The sequence below is a fragment of the Cottoperca gobio genome, chromosome 4, assembly GCF_900634415.1.
Source record: "Cottoperca gobio chromosome 4, fCotGob3.1, whole genome shotgun sequence".
NCBI lineage: Eukaryota > Metazoa > Chordata > Actinopteri > Perciformes > Bovichtidae > Cottoperca > Cottoperca gobio.
The window spans coordinates 3,963,527-3,981,902 of record NC_041358.1 but is presented as its reverse complement, the minus strand read 5'-3'; the positions used below and the strand labels follow the sequence as shown (position 1 = coordinate 3,981,902).

General features: G+C 39.2%; 3 protein-coding genes across 5 annotated transcripts in view; all 3 read left to right on the top strand.

Annotated features, from left to right (window-relative positions):
- The first annotated feature begins 250 nt into the window (after window positions 1-250).
- Window positions 251-4,003, top strand: dr1 (down-regulator of transcription 1). The gene is made up of 3 exons (XM_029430489.1): window positions 251-1,197; window positions 1,341-1,504; window positions 2,769-4,003. The coding sequence occupies exons 1-3, from the start codon at window positions 978-980 to the stop codon at window positions 2,913-2,915; spliced, it is 531 nt and encodes a 176-aa protein (XP_029286349.1). The 5' UTR covers window positions 251-977; the 3' UTR covers window positions 2,916-4,003.
- A 196-nt stretch (window positions 4,004-4,199) lies between these two features.
- On the top strand, window positions 4,200-9,000 carry LOC115007238 (protein wntless homolog). 2 transcript variants are annotated; one of them, XM_029430015.1, is made up of 12 exons: window positions 4,200-4,332; window positions 5,080-5,343; window positions 5,436-5,560; window positions 5,638-5,793; window positions 5,900-6,036; window positions 6,736-6,904; window positions 6,990-7,087; window positions 7,166-7,229; window positions 7,943-8,086; window positions 8,169-8,252; window positions 8,361-8,526; window positions 8,668-9,000. In XM_029430015.1, the coding sequence occupies exons 1-12, from the start codon at window positions 4,227-4,229 to the stop codon at window positions 8,766-8,768; spliced, it is 1,614 nt and encodes a 537-aa protein (XP_029285875.1). In that variant the 5' UTR covers window positions 4,200-4,226; the 3' UTR covers window positions 8,769-9,000. The 2 variants fall into 2 exon arrangements, with proteins under 2 accessions (XP_029285875.1, XP_029285876.1); XM_029430016.1 differs by lacking the exon at window positions 7,166-7,229 and having other exon boundaries at window positions 8,023-8,086.
- A 687-nt stretch (window positions 9,001-9,687) lies between these two features.
- The window catches only part of gng12b (guanine nucleotide binding protein (G protein), gamma 12b), a 28,830-nt gene continuing 20,141 nt past the window's right edge, over window positions 9,688-18,376 (top strand). For both annotated transcript variants that reach the window (XM_029430364.1, XM_029430365.1), the window contains exons 1-2: window positions 9,688-9,886; window positions 16,798-16,856. The gene's annotated coding sequence lies outside the window, so the exon portion shown is untranslated. The remainder of the gene's footprint in view (window positions 9,887-16,797; window positions 16,857-18,376) is intronic.

Below are 18,376 nucleotides of genomic sequence, written 5' to 3'. Positions count from 1 at the left end.
TAAGTGACAATAAATATTGTCTAAATGTTTTTAAATTGTACTTTCTTTATTAGATTACAGTCAGTTGTTGATGACATGCAGACGTTGATACAGCTACTAGGCTACTTCAATATATATCACACTAATTCATTACGCAAGTTAGACATTATGATATTCTGGACCTTTTTCTCTAATTTTCTCTAACTGAATTTGAGTTGAATACCCCTGATCTCGAGGGCTTTTGTTTTTCCTGCATTATCTCTTGGTCCACGCTCCAGTCCAGCTGGCGGCGGTAATGCTCCTCTAGGATGGTTTGTCAACCGCCAAATAAAAGAAGAAGAAGTATCCGGCTTTGGTGGTGTATCCGGACAAATTTAAGCTAACGTTACCCAGAATACAAAATTGTAAATGAACTGCTGTAAACTATGAGATTGTTTGACATGTTTGGCTGATTTGGTCGATGGATGGAGCAGTAGTCTGCAGTGTTGCAGTGACTTCATTCTACTAGTTGTGTCTACCTAGTCAACTATTTTGTTACATATGGCAGGGGCAGTTCATTGTTAGCCTGCCTTTAGCCATGCTCTCAGACTCCGCTTTCGCTTATCTTCTGGGTTGCGGCTTTTCTTGCGACAGGGACCACAACTACTAGCTAGCTAGGCTAGCTAAGCATATTTCTTTTCGGTATTAGCCTTTTTGTGTTCTTTAATTTGTGCTTTAGCGTTTTTTTGGACCTTTAATTTTGTGTCATAGCGGCGTTTTGGAGAAATTGCACCTTGTAAATTTCTCTATTAGCTTAGTTAGCAAGCTAGCCAACCGGCTGACTTTGTGGAAACGTCCTTTTTTCCTGATGACATTTAAATTCATGTTGACGTTGCCTTGACCCGGCCAGTACACTCCGTAAACTCAAGAAGGCCTGTCTTCGTCTAACGTTTTTCACCACCCAGTCAAGAACCGGAGCTTTAATTTCTGTGGTTTGTGGGGTATTTTTGCCTGCCACGATGGCTTCTTCATCTGGAAACGACGACGACCTCACCATCCCCAGAGCTGCTATCAACAAGATGATTAAAGAAACTCTCCCTAACGTACGAGTGGCTAACGACGCCAGGGAGCTTGTGGTTAACTGCTGCACAGAGTTCATACACCTCATATCATCAGAAGCCAATGAAATATGCAACAAGTCCGACAAGAAGACAATATCTCCTGAGCATGTCATCAATGGTGAGTCCTACTCCGTCTTTGCACAACACCAAGTAGCTAACGTATAGAGGAATACAGCAGGGGGTTGAGCCCACCTCCCTATCATGAATTTGAAACCACAGAGAGTAATTATTTCGCTTTCGTCTCTTGTTCTCACGCCACAGCCTTGGAGAGCCTTGGTTTCGCATCATACATCACGGAGGTGAAAGACGTCCTGCAGGAGTGTAAAACTGTAGCTCTGAAGAGGCGGAAGGCCAGCTCTCGACTGGAGAACCTGGGTATCCCAGAGGAAGAGCTCCTAAGACAACAACAGGAATTGTTTGCCAAGGTATTATCCGAAAATACTAAAACATCTACCGTTCTGTATGTAATCATGCTGTGGATGAGCATCCCCATTTTGCTGTGCATTCAATGTAGACCTGTGGTTGGAAATCATGATTCAGTGCCCACAATGACATTAGGATTTTTATTCCAGTCAATTTTGCAATATGAGGTATGTTGTAATTTCAAAAAAGTTATTAATATGTATAGGTTACATATACACAGTTTTATGTACAAGTATGAAAGGAAGCAGGCATTTAAACTAACAGAGCTATGATTAATAAGTGAAATGTACATCAAATTTACAAGAGAAGTGTAATGAAAGCCAAAACATAAGTAAAAAGAGAGGTGCGGTCATATGCTCTATCTATTTACTGAATTGAGACATGCTTTCACTTTCATATTTATGTATGATGAAGCATGAAAACTTGGTCAAACTATTCTAATTATTGTTATTATTGCACAATCTTAAAGTATGCCACTCCCATTTCACTGCACATATGGAAAACTATGAGTGTGTGACAATATAAATTATTCCTTAAATCTTGCTGTGATTTAAATGTAACACAACCATAAATTGGCAGAAGATGGTGCTGTTTAAACCTCTGTTAGTGAGGACACAACCCTGTCTGTGTCACAACTGAACACGTACTGTGGTACGTTTGTGCAGTGGCTCTGTAAATTGGCATGTAGGGGTCCAGTCTTTAGTTGAGGTGCACCTCTCAAGAAATAGTATCTACATGTCAGGGCGATGTGGACAAAAATCTCCTCCTGCAAGAAATGCTAAACACTTAAATAATAGTGCTTCTCAGGTTTGCATGTTTTTAATGCTACTACTTGCTCAGCTGTTGCAATTTAAGTAAAATGGAGAACATAAACATTTATACTGTGTGCACATTATAGGGCTGTGCCAAATGTGAGTTTTTTTTTACATTCAAAGCTTGAATATCTTGTCATATTTTATGACGCCATCACCCTAACAGAATTTATTTTTTGAACAAACCCTCAATTTTAATAATGTAATTCATCAGATTGAATGTGTCTAGTCTTTAATTAATTTTCTTAATCCACTTTTTTTTAATGAATATAACTTGACAGTGCATATAATAGCGTAATATCTCCGAGTCAAATTCACAGCGATATTTGAGTTGCTCAGCTCCAGTTTGACAGTAGATATCACCATCATGATCCTTTTGTGATCGCCTAACAAGCTCTTCATTCGCCTTCCCTTGTCTCATGTCTCATGTTTCTGTTGGATTGTGTTCTGGCAGGCGCGGCAGCAGCAGGCAGAGCTCGCCCAGCAGGAGTGGTTACAGATGCAGCAGGCCGCCCAACAGGCACAGATGGCAGCAGCATCTGCCAGCGCCGCCCAGCAGGCCGGCTCATCTCAGGACGAAGACGAAGAGGAAGACATGTGATCCCAGGACGGCGTTCTACTCCTCCAAATCCCTTCCCGGGACAGTGTTTGCACACAAATCCCCCAGTGATGTCATCGGCAGAGACATGAGGCGTGTTTGACCGCTGCTATACATCAGTGTAACATGGATAATGCACATTCGAATGGACACTGAAGAGAAAGATGAAGGGGGATTTCAAGATAGCCACACGTTCAGACACCAGTACCTGAAAATAATTTGGATTGAGAGGCTGTTAATGAAGTTTTTGATCAGTCTCATCTTACCCCTTGTTTTCCAGTTGCTTCTGTTTAATTATGTCTTGATATTATGTTGTGAGTAATTGGTAGATTTCTGGATGTGTTGTGGACACTGAAGGCAGACATTGCCTGGAATGTCAGTGAGTTTATGGTGATAATGCAGCAAGTGTTCGCTCCTTCAGGTACTGCACCAGATGGCTTACTTATGTTATCCGTTGTACTAGATCACTTTCGGTGGTTTAGGAGAACTGCTTTAGAATGACTTCAGAGCAGTCGATTTCTCCTTTCTTGTGGTTTGATGGTCACTTTTACAAAAAGGGTCTTCTCTAACCCCTTTGGTATATTTGTTCAACAGATAATCATTTGCGGGGTTGTGAATATAGGAATTGTATTTGTTAAGTAGAGAAATAAATGAACCTTTTGGTTAATTTTTAGCTCATTCAGATACTTAATGTTGCATTTCCTTTCTACCTTGAACCACCCACAGTATTGCTAATTAGCTACACCTTTCAGAAAACGGTATATTTTTGTCTCATAGAACCAAAGATAGAGGACAGACTAACGGCCCAGAGGTAGAGTTTTTTTAAAGGTGTAGGTGCTACTGTGACTGTCGTCGCTGGCTCTAGGTCAGTGTCAACAATGTTAAGGATTATTAACCTATGACTTTGTAAGATGCTTTGATATCCAGGCTGAATTTGTTATTTCCCTTCTCTTCGGGTGCAGTATCAAACATTTGCATTGTGACTGTGGTCAATCCTCAGTGTAAAGACAAGTAACCTAGTTGTGATACACATTCACTCGCCTATGCTACAAAGTTGTATTCTTTAAGCAATAAAGGAATCACGTTTTATAGACAGTTGTTGTGTGTTTTTAATCATACAAAACCAAATTAGGGAATTATTGTTCTGAATCTCAACACATGATGGTTACCCCCACCCCCCTCTGCACTCACTCTGACAATGATTTGTGCTCCAGGGAGAGTCTGATGTGTGTGAGCAGGCAGACGAGCAGCAGTGGAGCACTTAGTGTATTGGGACTACAGGCTTGTGCACCACTTTTCCAAATCCTCTCAATCATGGCAGGAGCCATCATAGAGAACATGAGCACTAAGAAATTGGTTTTCTTGGCTTTCTTTATTCTTGTTTTCCAAGTTCTTTCCATCGTGGTTGGGGCATTACTTGGTAAGTAGTCACATTTTATTGCTTGTTTATATAATTGTTGTAATAACAAATAGTATTTCTAGAAAGTAACCCACATGTGGTTTGTTTGTTAAAAGCGCACCAAAAATCAATTTATTTGAAACTGCTTCTCTCAATGTGGCTAAATAAATAAGAACGCTTCATTCGGTCTGTACTTAAGGGGAGACACTTCAGCAGAATATGGATGTTGAACTAATAGATATGACCATGAAACTTACTCGGTTGATTACTTGCATGAAGACAATATATTTTTTTAAATACATGTGTAATTATGCAAAAGAGGCATCTTATTAAATATGTGGTAATTTGCACACATTTCTGTAACAGAAACGTTGGATAAAGCAGGTTCAACATTCTTGTTTCATTTTGTTGACAAATTAGAGTCAAAGGTTTTTACAGAGGAAATGCTATGTCTTGTCACTCCATAAATCAGAAAAAACTTTTAACAGCCATAACAAAACATGAAACTTCCCCAGTTGATTACTTGTATTAAGACGATTCTTTTTTGTTATTACAAGTTTTCTGAAATTTATGTTTAAATGTACCAGACATTATCTAACGCTAACTTTTGGTACATTTAGGAGAAATTTACAGACTCAAATTGACCAAGACTTAAATGTGTATTTTGTATGTTTTCTTTCTACTAGTCTGAAAGAAAATATGTTATGGAAGCAAAATAGCCCAAAGTCTAATAGAAAAGAACTGACAGATTATTCCTCTTTGCCATAGCTCCCAGTCCCACCAGTGCTATTCGCTACTTGGCCACCAAATGTATTAATCGCCACAGGGCGCGCGGCTGGCTGGTGCCATGGGGATCACATCGGTGCCAGCAGATCCATAGTTTCGATGAGCCTCTTGCAAAAACCCTGGATGCCAACAACATCGTTTTTGCTGTGCACGTACCTCTTCCCAACAAGGAGATGAGTCCCTGGTTTCAGTATATGCTGGCTGTTCTCCAGTTTGACATTGCATTCAAAATGATCAATCAGATTAGTAAGAGGTTTTGTGAAATGTAAATATATAGATCAATGCTGATCAGTTCTTGTGGATATCTAATAAACTGAATGTTGTCCCTGTCTGTGTAGAAGATGATGTTATCATCACTATTGATGCTGGCCTGGCATACAGAGATGATTTGATATCTGAGTGGACCACAAAGTTTCACTCAGTGGAGCAAAGGCCACTCAGGTGCATGTTTGCAGTCCCTAAGGTAAACTTGCTTTTAATGCATGTGAATACATTATAATATTTCTGCTTAGTCACCTGTAACAGTCCATGCTTTTGCAGACATATGAAAACGAAGGCCGCTTTTATCACTGTGACCCCATGCCATTCATGGAACTGGGAAGTGTGGCACACAAATATTTTTTGATTAACCTGCGCTTGCCGGTGAATGACACAGTGAACGTTGGAATTGGAGAAATAAAAGATATCCATATAGTGGTGAGTTAATTTCTTATAATATACAATCCATTATATGATTGGATTGAGTTACATTTCAAAGCATGCATTTGTTGCATTCAAACAATTAATGTCCCTCTTCTCTCAGGGCATCCACCAGAATGGAGGCTTCACTAAAGTGTGGCTCAGCATGAAGACTGTGTTCAGTCCCTGGATATGTTTGGCAACAGTTTGGTACTGGCACAGAATCAGCCTCATGGCAAGACCTCCAGTCCTTTTGGAAAAGTATGGGTCAATATTAAAAGAATGGAACCCCAAAGTGTTCAATATTAAATAGATAAGTTACACGTTATGAAAATTATATAACTATAAATAAATAAATAATCCTATACATTTGCTCCCACCCCCCAAAAAATGAAAAAGAAAATCCAGATGCCATTTTAAAGTTATGAAAAGCAACGTTATGAGAAGGGACGTTATGAAAAGTAAATGTCACTGGGAAAAATACCATTATTAGATACAAAAAAGCATTTTAATAATAGAATATTTTTCTAATAAAATTAAGACTTGATAAAAAAAATAGTGAGTTAAGTTCAAATGTATTAGTTTTTATAATGAGTTAATTATTTATTAGAATTTGAATGCTTTGTGCCTCCATACAATCCTTTCATCTGTACAGGCTTCAGATATTTGATAGCAGACTGAACAAACTGTCTTTTTAAAAAGGTATAGTTGAGTTATACAACAAAGAAAGTTATAGTGTTCTTAAGTTGAAACTGAGTGCAGCCCAGGCTGTTTAGTCTCTTAAAACCACAGAAAACTTCCTGTCATACTTTCAAGAGGTATGCAGAGCTTCAGGGTGGCGTGTTCAGAGCATGGATAATGAAAAAGGATTTGAAGTGCATGATCGGCCGGTAGAACCAGGTCAATACTCTGCCTGAGGCAGAAGGTTACTTGTCTTGAAAATGTATTTGCCTTGTACAGGGTCATTTTTGCTCTGGGTGTCTCTATGACAATCCTGAACGTGCCGGTGGAGTGGCTCTCCCTGGGCTTTGAGTGGACGTGGATGCTGCTGTTTGAAGATGCTCAACAGGGTATCTTCTACTCCACACTGTTCTGTTTCTGGATCATCTTCTGTGGTGAACACCTCATGGTTGGCACCTTTTTACTTCTTCTCTACTGTACTTTTCTCAGTATTATACCAGTTATGCAATTTCCTTTAACAACAATTCCTGTAGGACCAAAGTCAGAGGAATCGGCTCTCAGCATACTGGTGGCAGGTTGGGCTGGTGATGTTCGGCTCATCTATTCTCCTCATACTTGACCTGAGTGAAAGGTAATGACTTTGGATGAGGTTTGTTGTGTTATGGTTTTGTCTTTCTTTAATTATTAATGTGCTTTATTTCTTATAAAGGGGAGTTCATTTGACAAACCCTTTCTACAGTGTTTGGGCATCAAGAATTGGGACAAAGGTTGCAGTATCCTTCAGATATTTATGAGAAACATTCTGCATCATAAGAACCTACTTCAACCCCTGTGCCTAACTTTAAAAAAGTTAACCTTAGGTCTGACAAAAATGTCTTCATTAAAAATGGCCCGAAAATGTTGTATTAATATAGTTTCCTATTTTTTCCGAGTTAAATCTTTTAACCAACATCATTGATCATTGATTGACCAAATATTCATTTTTTTTCAGAATTGGAACTATTTAAATGCCCGTTTGCTTACATAATGCCACTGTTGGGGGGAACAAACACAACAATGTAATTATTTACTGTATACTCAATACTTAGGGGAATTTTATTTCTTCACGGTCTGGGATATATCAATTAGCAACAATGTTGATTTTTATTTATTGCATCAAATCCACAATACAGCAGCAATAACCGTTGTGGAAACCAGGAAAATAGCATGTATTTGCCCCACAGGGCAAACATGATAAAATAGTTAAATATGGTCATTTTGAAGCGCTAAATGGAAAGCCTTTTGGATGCACACTTTACTATAGACTTATTATAGGAGCTGAGGTTGAACTTCCTAAATTCCCCCAAAAAACTCACCCCTTGCCAAAATGTATGGAATATGCATTATCACAGCCGACATGATAAAATAAATGTTTGAATTAAAAAGCCGAATGTCCTTTGTGGGTCTATCCATGTCAGCGAAGCCTTTTCCTTGACTGCCATCACAGATTACCTTCATTTTCGTCGTAGGGATTTCTGTTTGTCTGTATTTCCTCTCTTTGTGTGGTATGGTGCATTGTGTGTTCAGGAATATTGGCGGGAAAATACAGCAACTTCCTGCAATGCCGAAGGCTAGGAGACTGCGTTACAAGGTTTGTTTTGTTCAATTCAACATCTGAATCACAATAGATGAAACAATATTCTGACTTTTTTCCACTTTGCTGGTTTTGGCAGGGTATAATCTTCAGGTTCAAGTTTTTGATGCTGGTAACTCTAGCATGTGCAGCCATGACGGTTATCTTCTTCATCTTAAATCAAGTAAGAATTACCCCTCTAATGATCAACATGGATGTCTGTAATTATGTTATTATTTAGTATTGTTTGGGCTCTCAGCAATGATTCCAAATGTTCTTCATGTTTCACCAGGTCAGTGAGGGTCACTGGCACTTGGGAGACTACACTCTGCAAGTCCACAGTGCTTTTCTCACAGGGATCTATGGCATGTGGAACCTGTATGTTTTCACCATCCTTTTCCTGTATGCGCCCTCCCACAAGCACAAAAGAAACAAGTCAGGAGATAGTCAACAAACAGGTCTGTAATATCGAACAATACGTTTCCCTCGAAACCTAATTGAGAATGCAATTTCTTTGTATGGGAATGTAATTTTTAGGAAACATGGTTGACATATCAGATGTTCAAAAGTTTGTCTACGATTAATTTCACTATTGACAGATGTGCTGGAGAAACCAGAAAGCCAAGAGACCCAGCTGACATGTGGAGAGCAAGGGCCGACAGAGACCTACAGGATGGCTGGGAAGGTGGCTGAGGAATAACTGCAGTAAAACATGATATGTTATTATTTGATTACACAGTGCCCCAGAAGCCCCATGTTCACTTGATTCATTGTAACTCTGTTTTCAGGATTTAACAGGGCCCACTAATTAAATGTGTGCCCTGGGGGCCCCTATACCGACACAGCGTTCTACAGTATTAAACTGCAGATTTGTTTTCTTAAGCTTGCGGTGAAAAATAAAAGTGTATGACATAACACTGCAAACCGTCAAAATAAACATTACAATTCAACTCCATGTCATTTATGAGGTCCTCAGATCACAATGTCAAGTCTTCTCAGACAAAGCTCAGAAAAAAGCAGAAGAATTCCCCAAAACTACTGTTTTATCTCTGAACTATTTATTTGACCAAATCACACATATTTAGGCTATTCTATGTGGTCTTCTTTTGATAACTAATGTAATAACTAATGCAGGGGACCCCCTGTTGAAGACTTATGAACTAATGTAATATTTTTCACTTCCATTCACTGATTCCATTAATTTAAATTGACTTAATAGATGCATCTAAAAATTGCTAAATTAAGTCACAATATTTATATTGCATATTCATTGTCAAGTTTGAATCACCATTTGAATATTGTCAACCATTAAGTGGAATTGGTCTTTGTCAAATTACTTTACCATTTGCATTTTAATATTGTCTGAGAACGCCAGTTCTAGTAGTGAAAATGCAAATTGCATATTGAATTTGAATTGTAACCCAAATAATGCATGTGTAAGTGGGAAGGGAAGGTGCTGTTGTGAGATTACATTTTCACTTTAGTATAGTCCGCAAAATGCTTCCATATATCCAGATGATATCACACGAATGTAGAATGACATGTAGGCTTCGCGAACCGTAAGAGCTGGTGGCTGAACTACCGACAGAGGGCGCTGCTGTCTCTTCCAAACAGCCGAGTAAAGAAGAGTCCCAGCCCAGCAGCCCAGCAGCAGATGATTCTCCGTGTTTCACATCGACGGGGACCAATGTTCATTTTCTGCCTCGTGAAAGTTTCCATTCGACACATCTAGAGTACGTTTTGTTTTTTTATGAAAGAAGCTCCACTTTCATGGCTCGACTTTGACAAAAACTAAAACTGCCGGATCCGAGAGTCCAGGTGAGCAGCCTATCAGCACAGAGATGACACGATGAAGCTTTTAGCAACATGACACAACACTAGCTCCAGTCGATCACCATGACACTTTATGTTCACAAGAAGCAAGTACACGTTGTGAAAACCCATTCTGTAATGTATTTCCATCAGGTAGATATGTCGCCTGTGTGATTGGCCATGTAAGATGTACAGTAGTTCAGGTTATATTCTGTAGCTATATGCACGGGCTGGTAAACAGGCTGGGTATAAGAAAGAGGAATACAAGAGGAGCAAACTTCTCACCAATAACATGGAAGTGTATTTCTGAGAAGTCAGTGGATATCAGGGAGGTTTTTAAATATGTTGCTAGATAAATGATGGCACATTATTCTCCATGGAAAGCCTACCTGTTATGTTGCTTTACAGCTTTCTTTGAATAACAAAGTCCCATTTATAAATCTGGAATGAGTCAAAGGTTTAGGTCATACATGGAAACACTTTAACTAAGTTATAGTAAGTTAAAGAGCACAGTATCACATCAGGGACAACGTGGCTGGTTGGTCATTGGAGTACTAAAATGGGAATGATTGACCTAACGTGACCTGAGCTCAGGTTATACATTTGTATCGACTGTGTGGGTTTGGGAAACATACAAAGCTATCAATTAATCCATAGTCAGTTCATTGACAGTTAATTGGTTGCAATTATTTTGATGATCAACCAACAACATCTTCTTTAAGGAAATAATAATAGGTTTCTCCAATGCAAGGATTTACTACTAGGGCTGCATTATCGATTAATCTGCCTATAATTTTCTAGATTAATAGAGTAATCATGTAATTTAATATGATATAAAACAGAAAAGCATCAAATCTCCATATTTGAGAGGCTTTAATGATTCCTAGTCAATTATTGTTCTTTCAATCGACAAATCAATTCATCAACTACTCGTTGCAACTCTATTTACCACTCTTTGTTTTATGTAAAATTAGTATTTAGAAGTTTTGGTTATATGATCAGACTCAAAAATTGTTATAGACATTTTTCAATATTTCGTAGACCATTTTGCATGCATACAATTGGTTCTGTTATTAATATCTTAAAATCTGTTATTTATATATTTATTTGTTTAGTTGTTTTCTGGGGGTGTCAATCACAAGTTCCGTCACAATTTGATATTATATTGATTCTTTGGACAACAATAGGATATTTGCTAATATCACAGAGTCCACCTGCAATTGATATTAGGGCTGCAACTATTCATATTCTATTCTATATCATTATCGATTCATCTACAGATTATTTTCTAGATTAATTGATTCATCGTTTGGTTTATCACATTTAAAAATAAAAACCTAGTCCAAGCTGATATATGTATATGTATGTATATAAATGTCTTGTTTTGTCAGTGCAAAATCAAAGATATTCACTTTAATATGATATAAAACAGAGAAAAGCAGGAAATCTCCATATTTGAGAGGCTGAAAACAACATTTTCAGAAATCTCTGCATGGAAAATTACTTATATAATAATTATCAAAATAGTTAATAAGAATAATAATAATAATAATAATAATACATTTTATTTATAAGCGCACTTTTGTGTAAACAAAACTCAAAGTGCTACAGAGTAAAAACGATGAGCAAAATATACATTTCAAAAATAAAATAAAAACCTTTGATAGACAGACGAGACAACACTTTAAAATGGTTAAAGTCTAGCAAAATGCTTTGTTAAAAAGATGCGTTTTTAGGCCTGTCTTAAAAGCATCCACAGTCTGTGGCGTCCTCAGATGTTCAGGGAGAGCATTCCACAGTCTGGGAGCGGCGGAGCAGAAGGCGCGATCTCCCATGGTTTTGAGCTTGGTGCTGGGGGGGAAGGAGGAGGTTAGCCTTTACAGAACGGAGGTTTCTTGTGGAGGTTTGTGGGGTGAGCAGTTCTCTGAGGTAGGATGGAGCATTTCCATGAATGCACTGATGAGTGTAAAGGGAGATTTTATTATCAATCCTGAGAGAGACCGGGAGCCAGTGCAGTGATTTGAGGATGGGTGTGATGTGTTCGTACTTTCACACTCTCATCAGGATCCTAGTAGCGCTGTTCTGGATGTATTGCAGCTTCTGGATGTTTTTGCTAGGAAGTGCGTTGCAGTAGTCAAGTCTGGAGGAGACAAATGCATGGACAAGCTTTTCAGCATCTGACAGAGAGAGTGTGGGGCGGAGTTTGGCAATATTTTTGAGGTGGTAGAAGGAGTTCTTGCATGTTTGTCTGATGTGGGCCTCAAAGGTTAGGTGAGGATCCATTTTAACACCCAGATTGGTGACTGTTGATGAGAGTGGAATGTTCTGACCGGAGAAAGTGATGCAGGTTATGGAGGAGGACTGGACCTGATGAGGGCTGCCAACTAGAAGGGCTTCGGTTTTAGAGCTGTTTAATTGGAGGAAATTGTGCTTCATCCACGCCTCTATCTCCTCTAGGCAGGTGGTTAATGTGGATGATGGCAGAGGTGCAGAGGGGGTTGGGTTAGTTCTGATGTAGAGTTTTGTGTCATCAGCATAGCAATGGAACGATATTCCATGCCGGTTGATGACACGACCAAGGGGGGACATGTAGATGGTGAAAAGAATGGGGCCCAGGACAGATCCTTGAGGGACACCACAGATGACAGAGAGTTTGTGATTTTGACACTCCCAAGGTGACATGCTCAGTCCTCCCAGTGAGATATGAGGTGAACCAGTTTAGGGTCGAGTGAGAGAGTCCGATTGTGGAGTGAAGACGGTTGAGGAGGATGTCATGATCAACGGTATCAAATGCTGCAGTTAGATCAAGGAGGATGAGGGGAGATGGAGATCCGGCGTCAGCTGTCATCAGCAGATCGTTGGTGACCCTAACCAGTTGACAAATTTGAATTGACAATTTTATCACATGGCTCTGTAGGAAGATGTGCTTGCACGAAAATGGTGACACAGACGTGTCATTGTAATATCAAAATGAAGGCATATCTTAAAGATGTTAATATGTATCAATGTTTTGACTTTGCATCGATGATATTGGATCGTTAATCATTGAATCAATACATCGATCCAGAAGTTTCATTGCACCACTTTTGTTTCCCCCTTAATTTGAAAGCCTAACCAAAAATGATGCTGCTAATACTAAGTATACAACTACCTCTTATATTTATTACATTTGCTGCATTTACAGCTTTTGCTGTTGTTGATGAAACTTATTCTTGAAGACAAAACATGTGACAAATACAGAAAGGCGTACCAGAATATCTTTCTGTCTAATCGTTCCAGTTTTGGGAGATTTATCTTTTCAGTAATATGGCTTCTGGCAGTGTGACTCTACCTATGAGGGTTTCTGTTGCTGACGTGGGTTTGGCTGTGTTGCCTGGTTACACCACAGTCACTGGTACAGGCTTTAGTGCGGGTTTAATCTTGTGAGAGTGCTGCCCCTCACCCCCCTCACCCCCCTTCACTCCATTCTATCCCTCGACTCAAATTCCACGCTTGGCCTCCGGGGAGCTCGTCTGTGCGTCACTGCTGTGCTCACAAAGACCTTCAGAGAATGCTTCCAGTCAACACAGCGGAGCCGCCGCCGTCAGCCTCCAGCCCCGTTAGTCCACAACAATATGTGAAATATGTTCTCTCTCAGCCTCTTCAGTGGAGCGTACCACAGTGAGGGAGGTTTGAACAGTCACTGAGCATGAGTAGATATGTCATGAGGCGTCTTAGTACACCAAGCATCACCTACTGTATCAGCAGGTGATGGAGGCTTTCACAATGGACCCTATAAGCTTTTCCTCACAGATACTTTCCATCTTTAAACTGATAGTCTTTTTACATCCCTGTTACATCCCTGTTACGTCCTTAATCATATGGATCATATGAAACAACAAGTTGCATCTTGTGTGACGGCCAGCAGGCCGTGACCGAGCATGTTATCATGTCTTATTTTATTCAAACTCCTTTTGTTTTCCTTTTGCACAGTGTAATAGAGTAGACCGTTAAGCCTGTGAGATACACGTGTAGAGCTCAAAAGATTAATTAAAGGTTAAGTATTTAGCAACAATTTTGGTTGTTTAAGTAATTTCTCCAGCAGAAAAGCTGAAAATGATCTGAGCTGTTTTCTTTCTATTTTCTATGATGAATGTATTCGTATGACTGATGGTCAAAGAAAACAAACTAGTGATGTCACTTTGGGGAATTTCTTTTTGTTTGTTTTTTTCAGAGAAGAAACCAAATAATCATTAATGAAAATAATGACAAGTTTCCGCTCTTAACTTGTGTCAATAGAATAGACTGAAATACATTTGCATTTAGGTGAGACCTCCATCTAAACATATATTAAGTTCATATTGCCACATTGAGGAGTTTGTTTTTACAGAAAGTCAAAATCCATCACTCCAAAAGTGAGATGCTTTTGCTTATGTGCTTGTAACTGCTGGGTCACTTGAGTCTGTATTTAACAGACAACGAGCAGAAATCTGCATCGGGATAATACAATATCCTGGTTTCCTAAGAAATAACCAGATTGCACATAATGTTTGTGTCTCCACAAACCTGATCATAACAACGCTATTGTACATACAGTATAACTGTGTGACCTTCCTTGTTCTGCGATGTACTTTGCAGCCTTGGTGCTATTTTTAAACACTGAGTGTCATACTTAAACAAACACATTATTTAGTTGTATGTAGTTTCACTATATAAACTGGCTTTTATTGGTACAATATCTGAAGTGGATTTAGCTTGTGGGGTAGAATGTGGTGGTTTTAGTAGTAAAAGCAATGATCTGTTTGTCTTGTGTGGAAGCTGATGTTACAACACTGAGTTCTGCCTAAACCTGGCAGCAGCAAAGATGACATTAAGACTCCATAGCTGTCCTCATCTATGTTACTGAGTTAGCACAGTGACACATATTCACACACTGACAGCTAGTTGATGCTTTATTCTTGAGCGGTACCAGGTGTAAGCCACATAATGGTAATGGTGTTAGATTTGATTGACAATAGTTGATTTCAGAATCATTGCAAGTAAGAGACAAATGGAGGATTCTTTGTGGTTGCTTATTCATTCTAAGAGCTAAGAGCTTCGCAGTTTTATGAATAACTTTCATAGTTCCACTGGGACAGTATAATATATTTATAAACTATTTTGCTTTGATCAAACAGCACGAGTTGAAAGTGCTGCCTCACTGATGCTCCTCCTGTCCCGTGGCAGCATGTCCTTGCAGCTCCCGGGTCACACAGGCCTGTGTGGCAGCAGACAAGTCACTGAGTGCCATCCTGTGTATGATCTCACTGACACTGTGGGAACTGTCATCGTGCTTCAATGGGATATTTATAGACATGTCCTTTGTGACTGACGCAATCACACAAAGCACCTGCAGGTCTCTGGTGCTTCTGTACAGCATCAGGCTAAATGAGTCTCCTAATAAAGCCACGGTCATTACATTTAATTATCTTCTCTTTGTGCTCCTCCAGTCAACTGGTTCCTGTGGCTGAGCGATGCACTTGTGTGTAATTGGCTGGTTGGGTTGCACTATGTGTATGTCTCAGTGTTTTATTAAGATGGACCTATTGAACACATGTGACAAGTCAATCAAAATCACACATTTAAAGTGATTCTTTGTGTATATACTTCTCCTTTCCAACATTAAAATATTGTTTATAAGGTACAATGGTGAGAAGCAAGCACGAGCTATGTGCATTCCAAAATGTTTATTTAATTTCCATGCCATGCGTTTGTTTCTCTGATTTAAAAATATTACGTGTAACTTTTCTGTATTAAAATGTCTAAAAACGACTCGACATGTGTTCTAGATTTTGTGAGTCCCACAAATGAATCCATGAATAATAACTATGAGGATGTAACTCACAAGCTGATGAGGAAGCAGGACAGAACTTGCTGCCACTGTGTGTTACACGAGAGGAGAGGTGTGAGAGCCTGGATGACATCACACGTGATGAGTTTAGATGTGTGTGATGTTATCAATACTCACTAAAGCTTTCAAATATGTCATATTCTCCCTCCACCACCCTGCACTAAATCTGGACAGTACATCATAAAGTAGACAAGGAAGTAGGAGGTTGCTTAGCAACTAGAAACACCGTAGGTAATAAAGGTAATAATAAGATCAACAGCTACTCTTTATTCTGGTCATTGTATGTAATATACATACAAGAGATGTTTCTCTCAGTAGTTGTTGGTGACGAACACAGAGCAAACAGGTGCGTGAATATTAGACCTACATTCACCAGGTGACCAGAGACACGACTCCATATTGATGCTAATGTGTCTGCTGGATGTGTAAATAAGCAACTGTTATACTGTGCAATGTTATACAATGTGCTACGCTGCCCTCAAGTGGCCAAACATTATTTATTCCCGCTTTAATAAATGTGCACATTTATAAGACTATGATGAATATGGCCTTTACACGAAAGCTAACTGCTAAAGGAAATGAACAGTAGAAAGAAACTGAACAGTATGTTGGACTGTCTGCCCTCTGGTTGAGACCGCCACACCCGGCCTCCACTTGTTGCAGGAAGTGTACGGAGACACGCAGAGTTCTCAGACCCAAGGACTGCCCATTAACTGCTCTCACTGGAATGTGGTAATGAATACAAATGGAGCAGAGAATAGAGCATCTTCACTCACAGCAGATTTGGCATGCCAGTGCTCACCATTTTCCCTGAATGACGAGGAAGCTGGACTGGCATTCATCCCACTGAGGGGGCTCATGCTCTCACGGTTGTTTTTGCCCTCTGCTGAGAGGAATCATAAATACATTTTATATTCACACATATCTGTCAGTGTTTCTGATTCACACACATTGACCACCTTTCAAACTCCCTGTTGTTGAAAACTCATTCAAATTTGGCTGTTTAGTTTTCTGTCATAGTAATTTCAACATTTTCTTCTCTTTCCAGATTTACGCTGCGCACACAGACTGGGACACAGATACATGCTGCGTGAGATCTTTCCCCAGGTCAGTAGACTGGCTCTCATTTGAGTCAATGTTTGCCATCAGCGTCCCCAGCCTTTACTGTAATTGAGAGAAGGTTCAGGTTACATTGCTTCATCAGTCTATCCATTATTAAAAAGACCCAGTCCCCACAAGTCTTTCATATCTCCAGGCAGACTGCATTGACTACCTGCGAGCTGCTGCCCTCTGGTGATAAAAACAGAGCTTACTGTGTGGTTACCAATATCACAAATTTGGGCTTTACATTCTGTACAGCATGCAACTCCAACATCTGATGTGAAATATTTCAGGGGAATATCAAGATTTTGTTTTTACGATGTTTTTAATAAACTGGACTCTAACTGGCAACCTGCATGCAGCTCAGGACAGTTACACTCTGTGTCATAATGGTGCAGAATAATGTTTAAAGGTACACTTGGAAACCAAGTGCTGGTTAAAATAAATTGTGAGTAGTGTTTTGCAACAGCAAGAATGTCTTCATTTCTTCATTAATTCATTCAACTTTATTGTTTAACTTGTGGGTGCCTGTATCCAATAACTCTGCTTATGGGAATACCCCAGTGTAGTTAAGTCAAATATATTGTCTTAATCTGATTACTCTTTATATCTGTGCATGCATGTAAACATAGTCAATGTAGAGCTTTAAATATAACATTGCCCTGAAGTTCCTATTTAAATGAGATAATTGTCAGTATTTAATTCACATGGGAGTATACAAAAATAGGGTTAACTTTTTTATATTTTATTGAATTACCACAAAACATGCTATATTATGAGATATATATCTATATATATAGATATATATCTATATATATATAGATATATATATATATCTATAGATATAGATATAGATATAGATATATTGATTGATATATTGATTTCGAGATATGAAATGACCTATATCACAAAAGAAGATTGTTGCCATATCGCAAGAGGACAGACTACACAAACACACAAGAAGCAACACTGAAGCACATCATTCACACAGAGGGAGAGAGACGAGGCTGAATCTCCTGGAGGATGGAGATTCAGATGCAACATGTGGGACGAGGCAGAAGAGAGAGATACACAGCTGTACTTGTGGGACACAAACAAAACATAAATTCTAGGAATAAATTATACATTGAGGCTGAGACCGACCTCACCGCGACATGCTGACCGCCGGGGCCGGGGATTGACTGACTCTCCGATCGGTGGACGAGCACTCTCCCTCCTGAGCCACAGCGTCATCATTAGGGATCACCTTTAGAATCTCTCGACCGCTCCTGCATCGATTTTGACCGTTCCATTGTTAGTCTGTCTGTCTCATGTTAGTCCCCCAAATATATGGAAGTGCAACACTAAATTAATTTGCTGCAGCACCATTATAATATGAATTCATTTGGGACGTTTTTATATTGCTAATTGTTTCAAGTTGTAGATTCTATGTTACAGAATCTATGTTTTTACTTGGGTTCAATGCTGGAGTTGTAGCATGGAAGCTGCTTTATTACTGACATTTTGTTAAGAAGCTATCAGACATT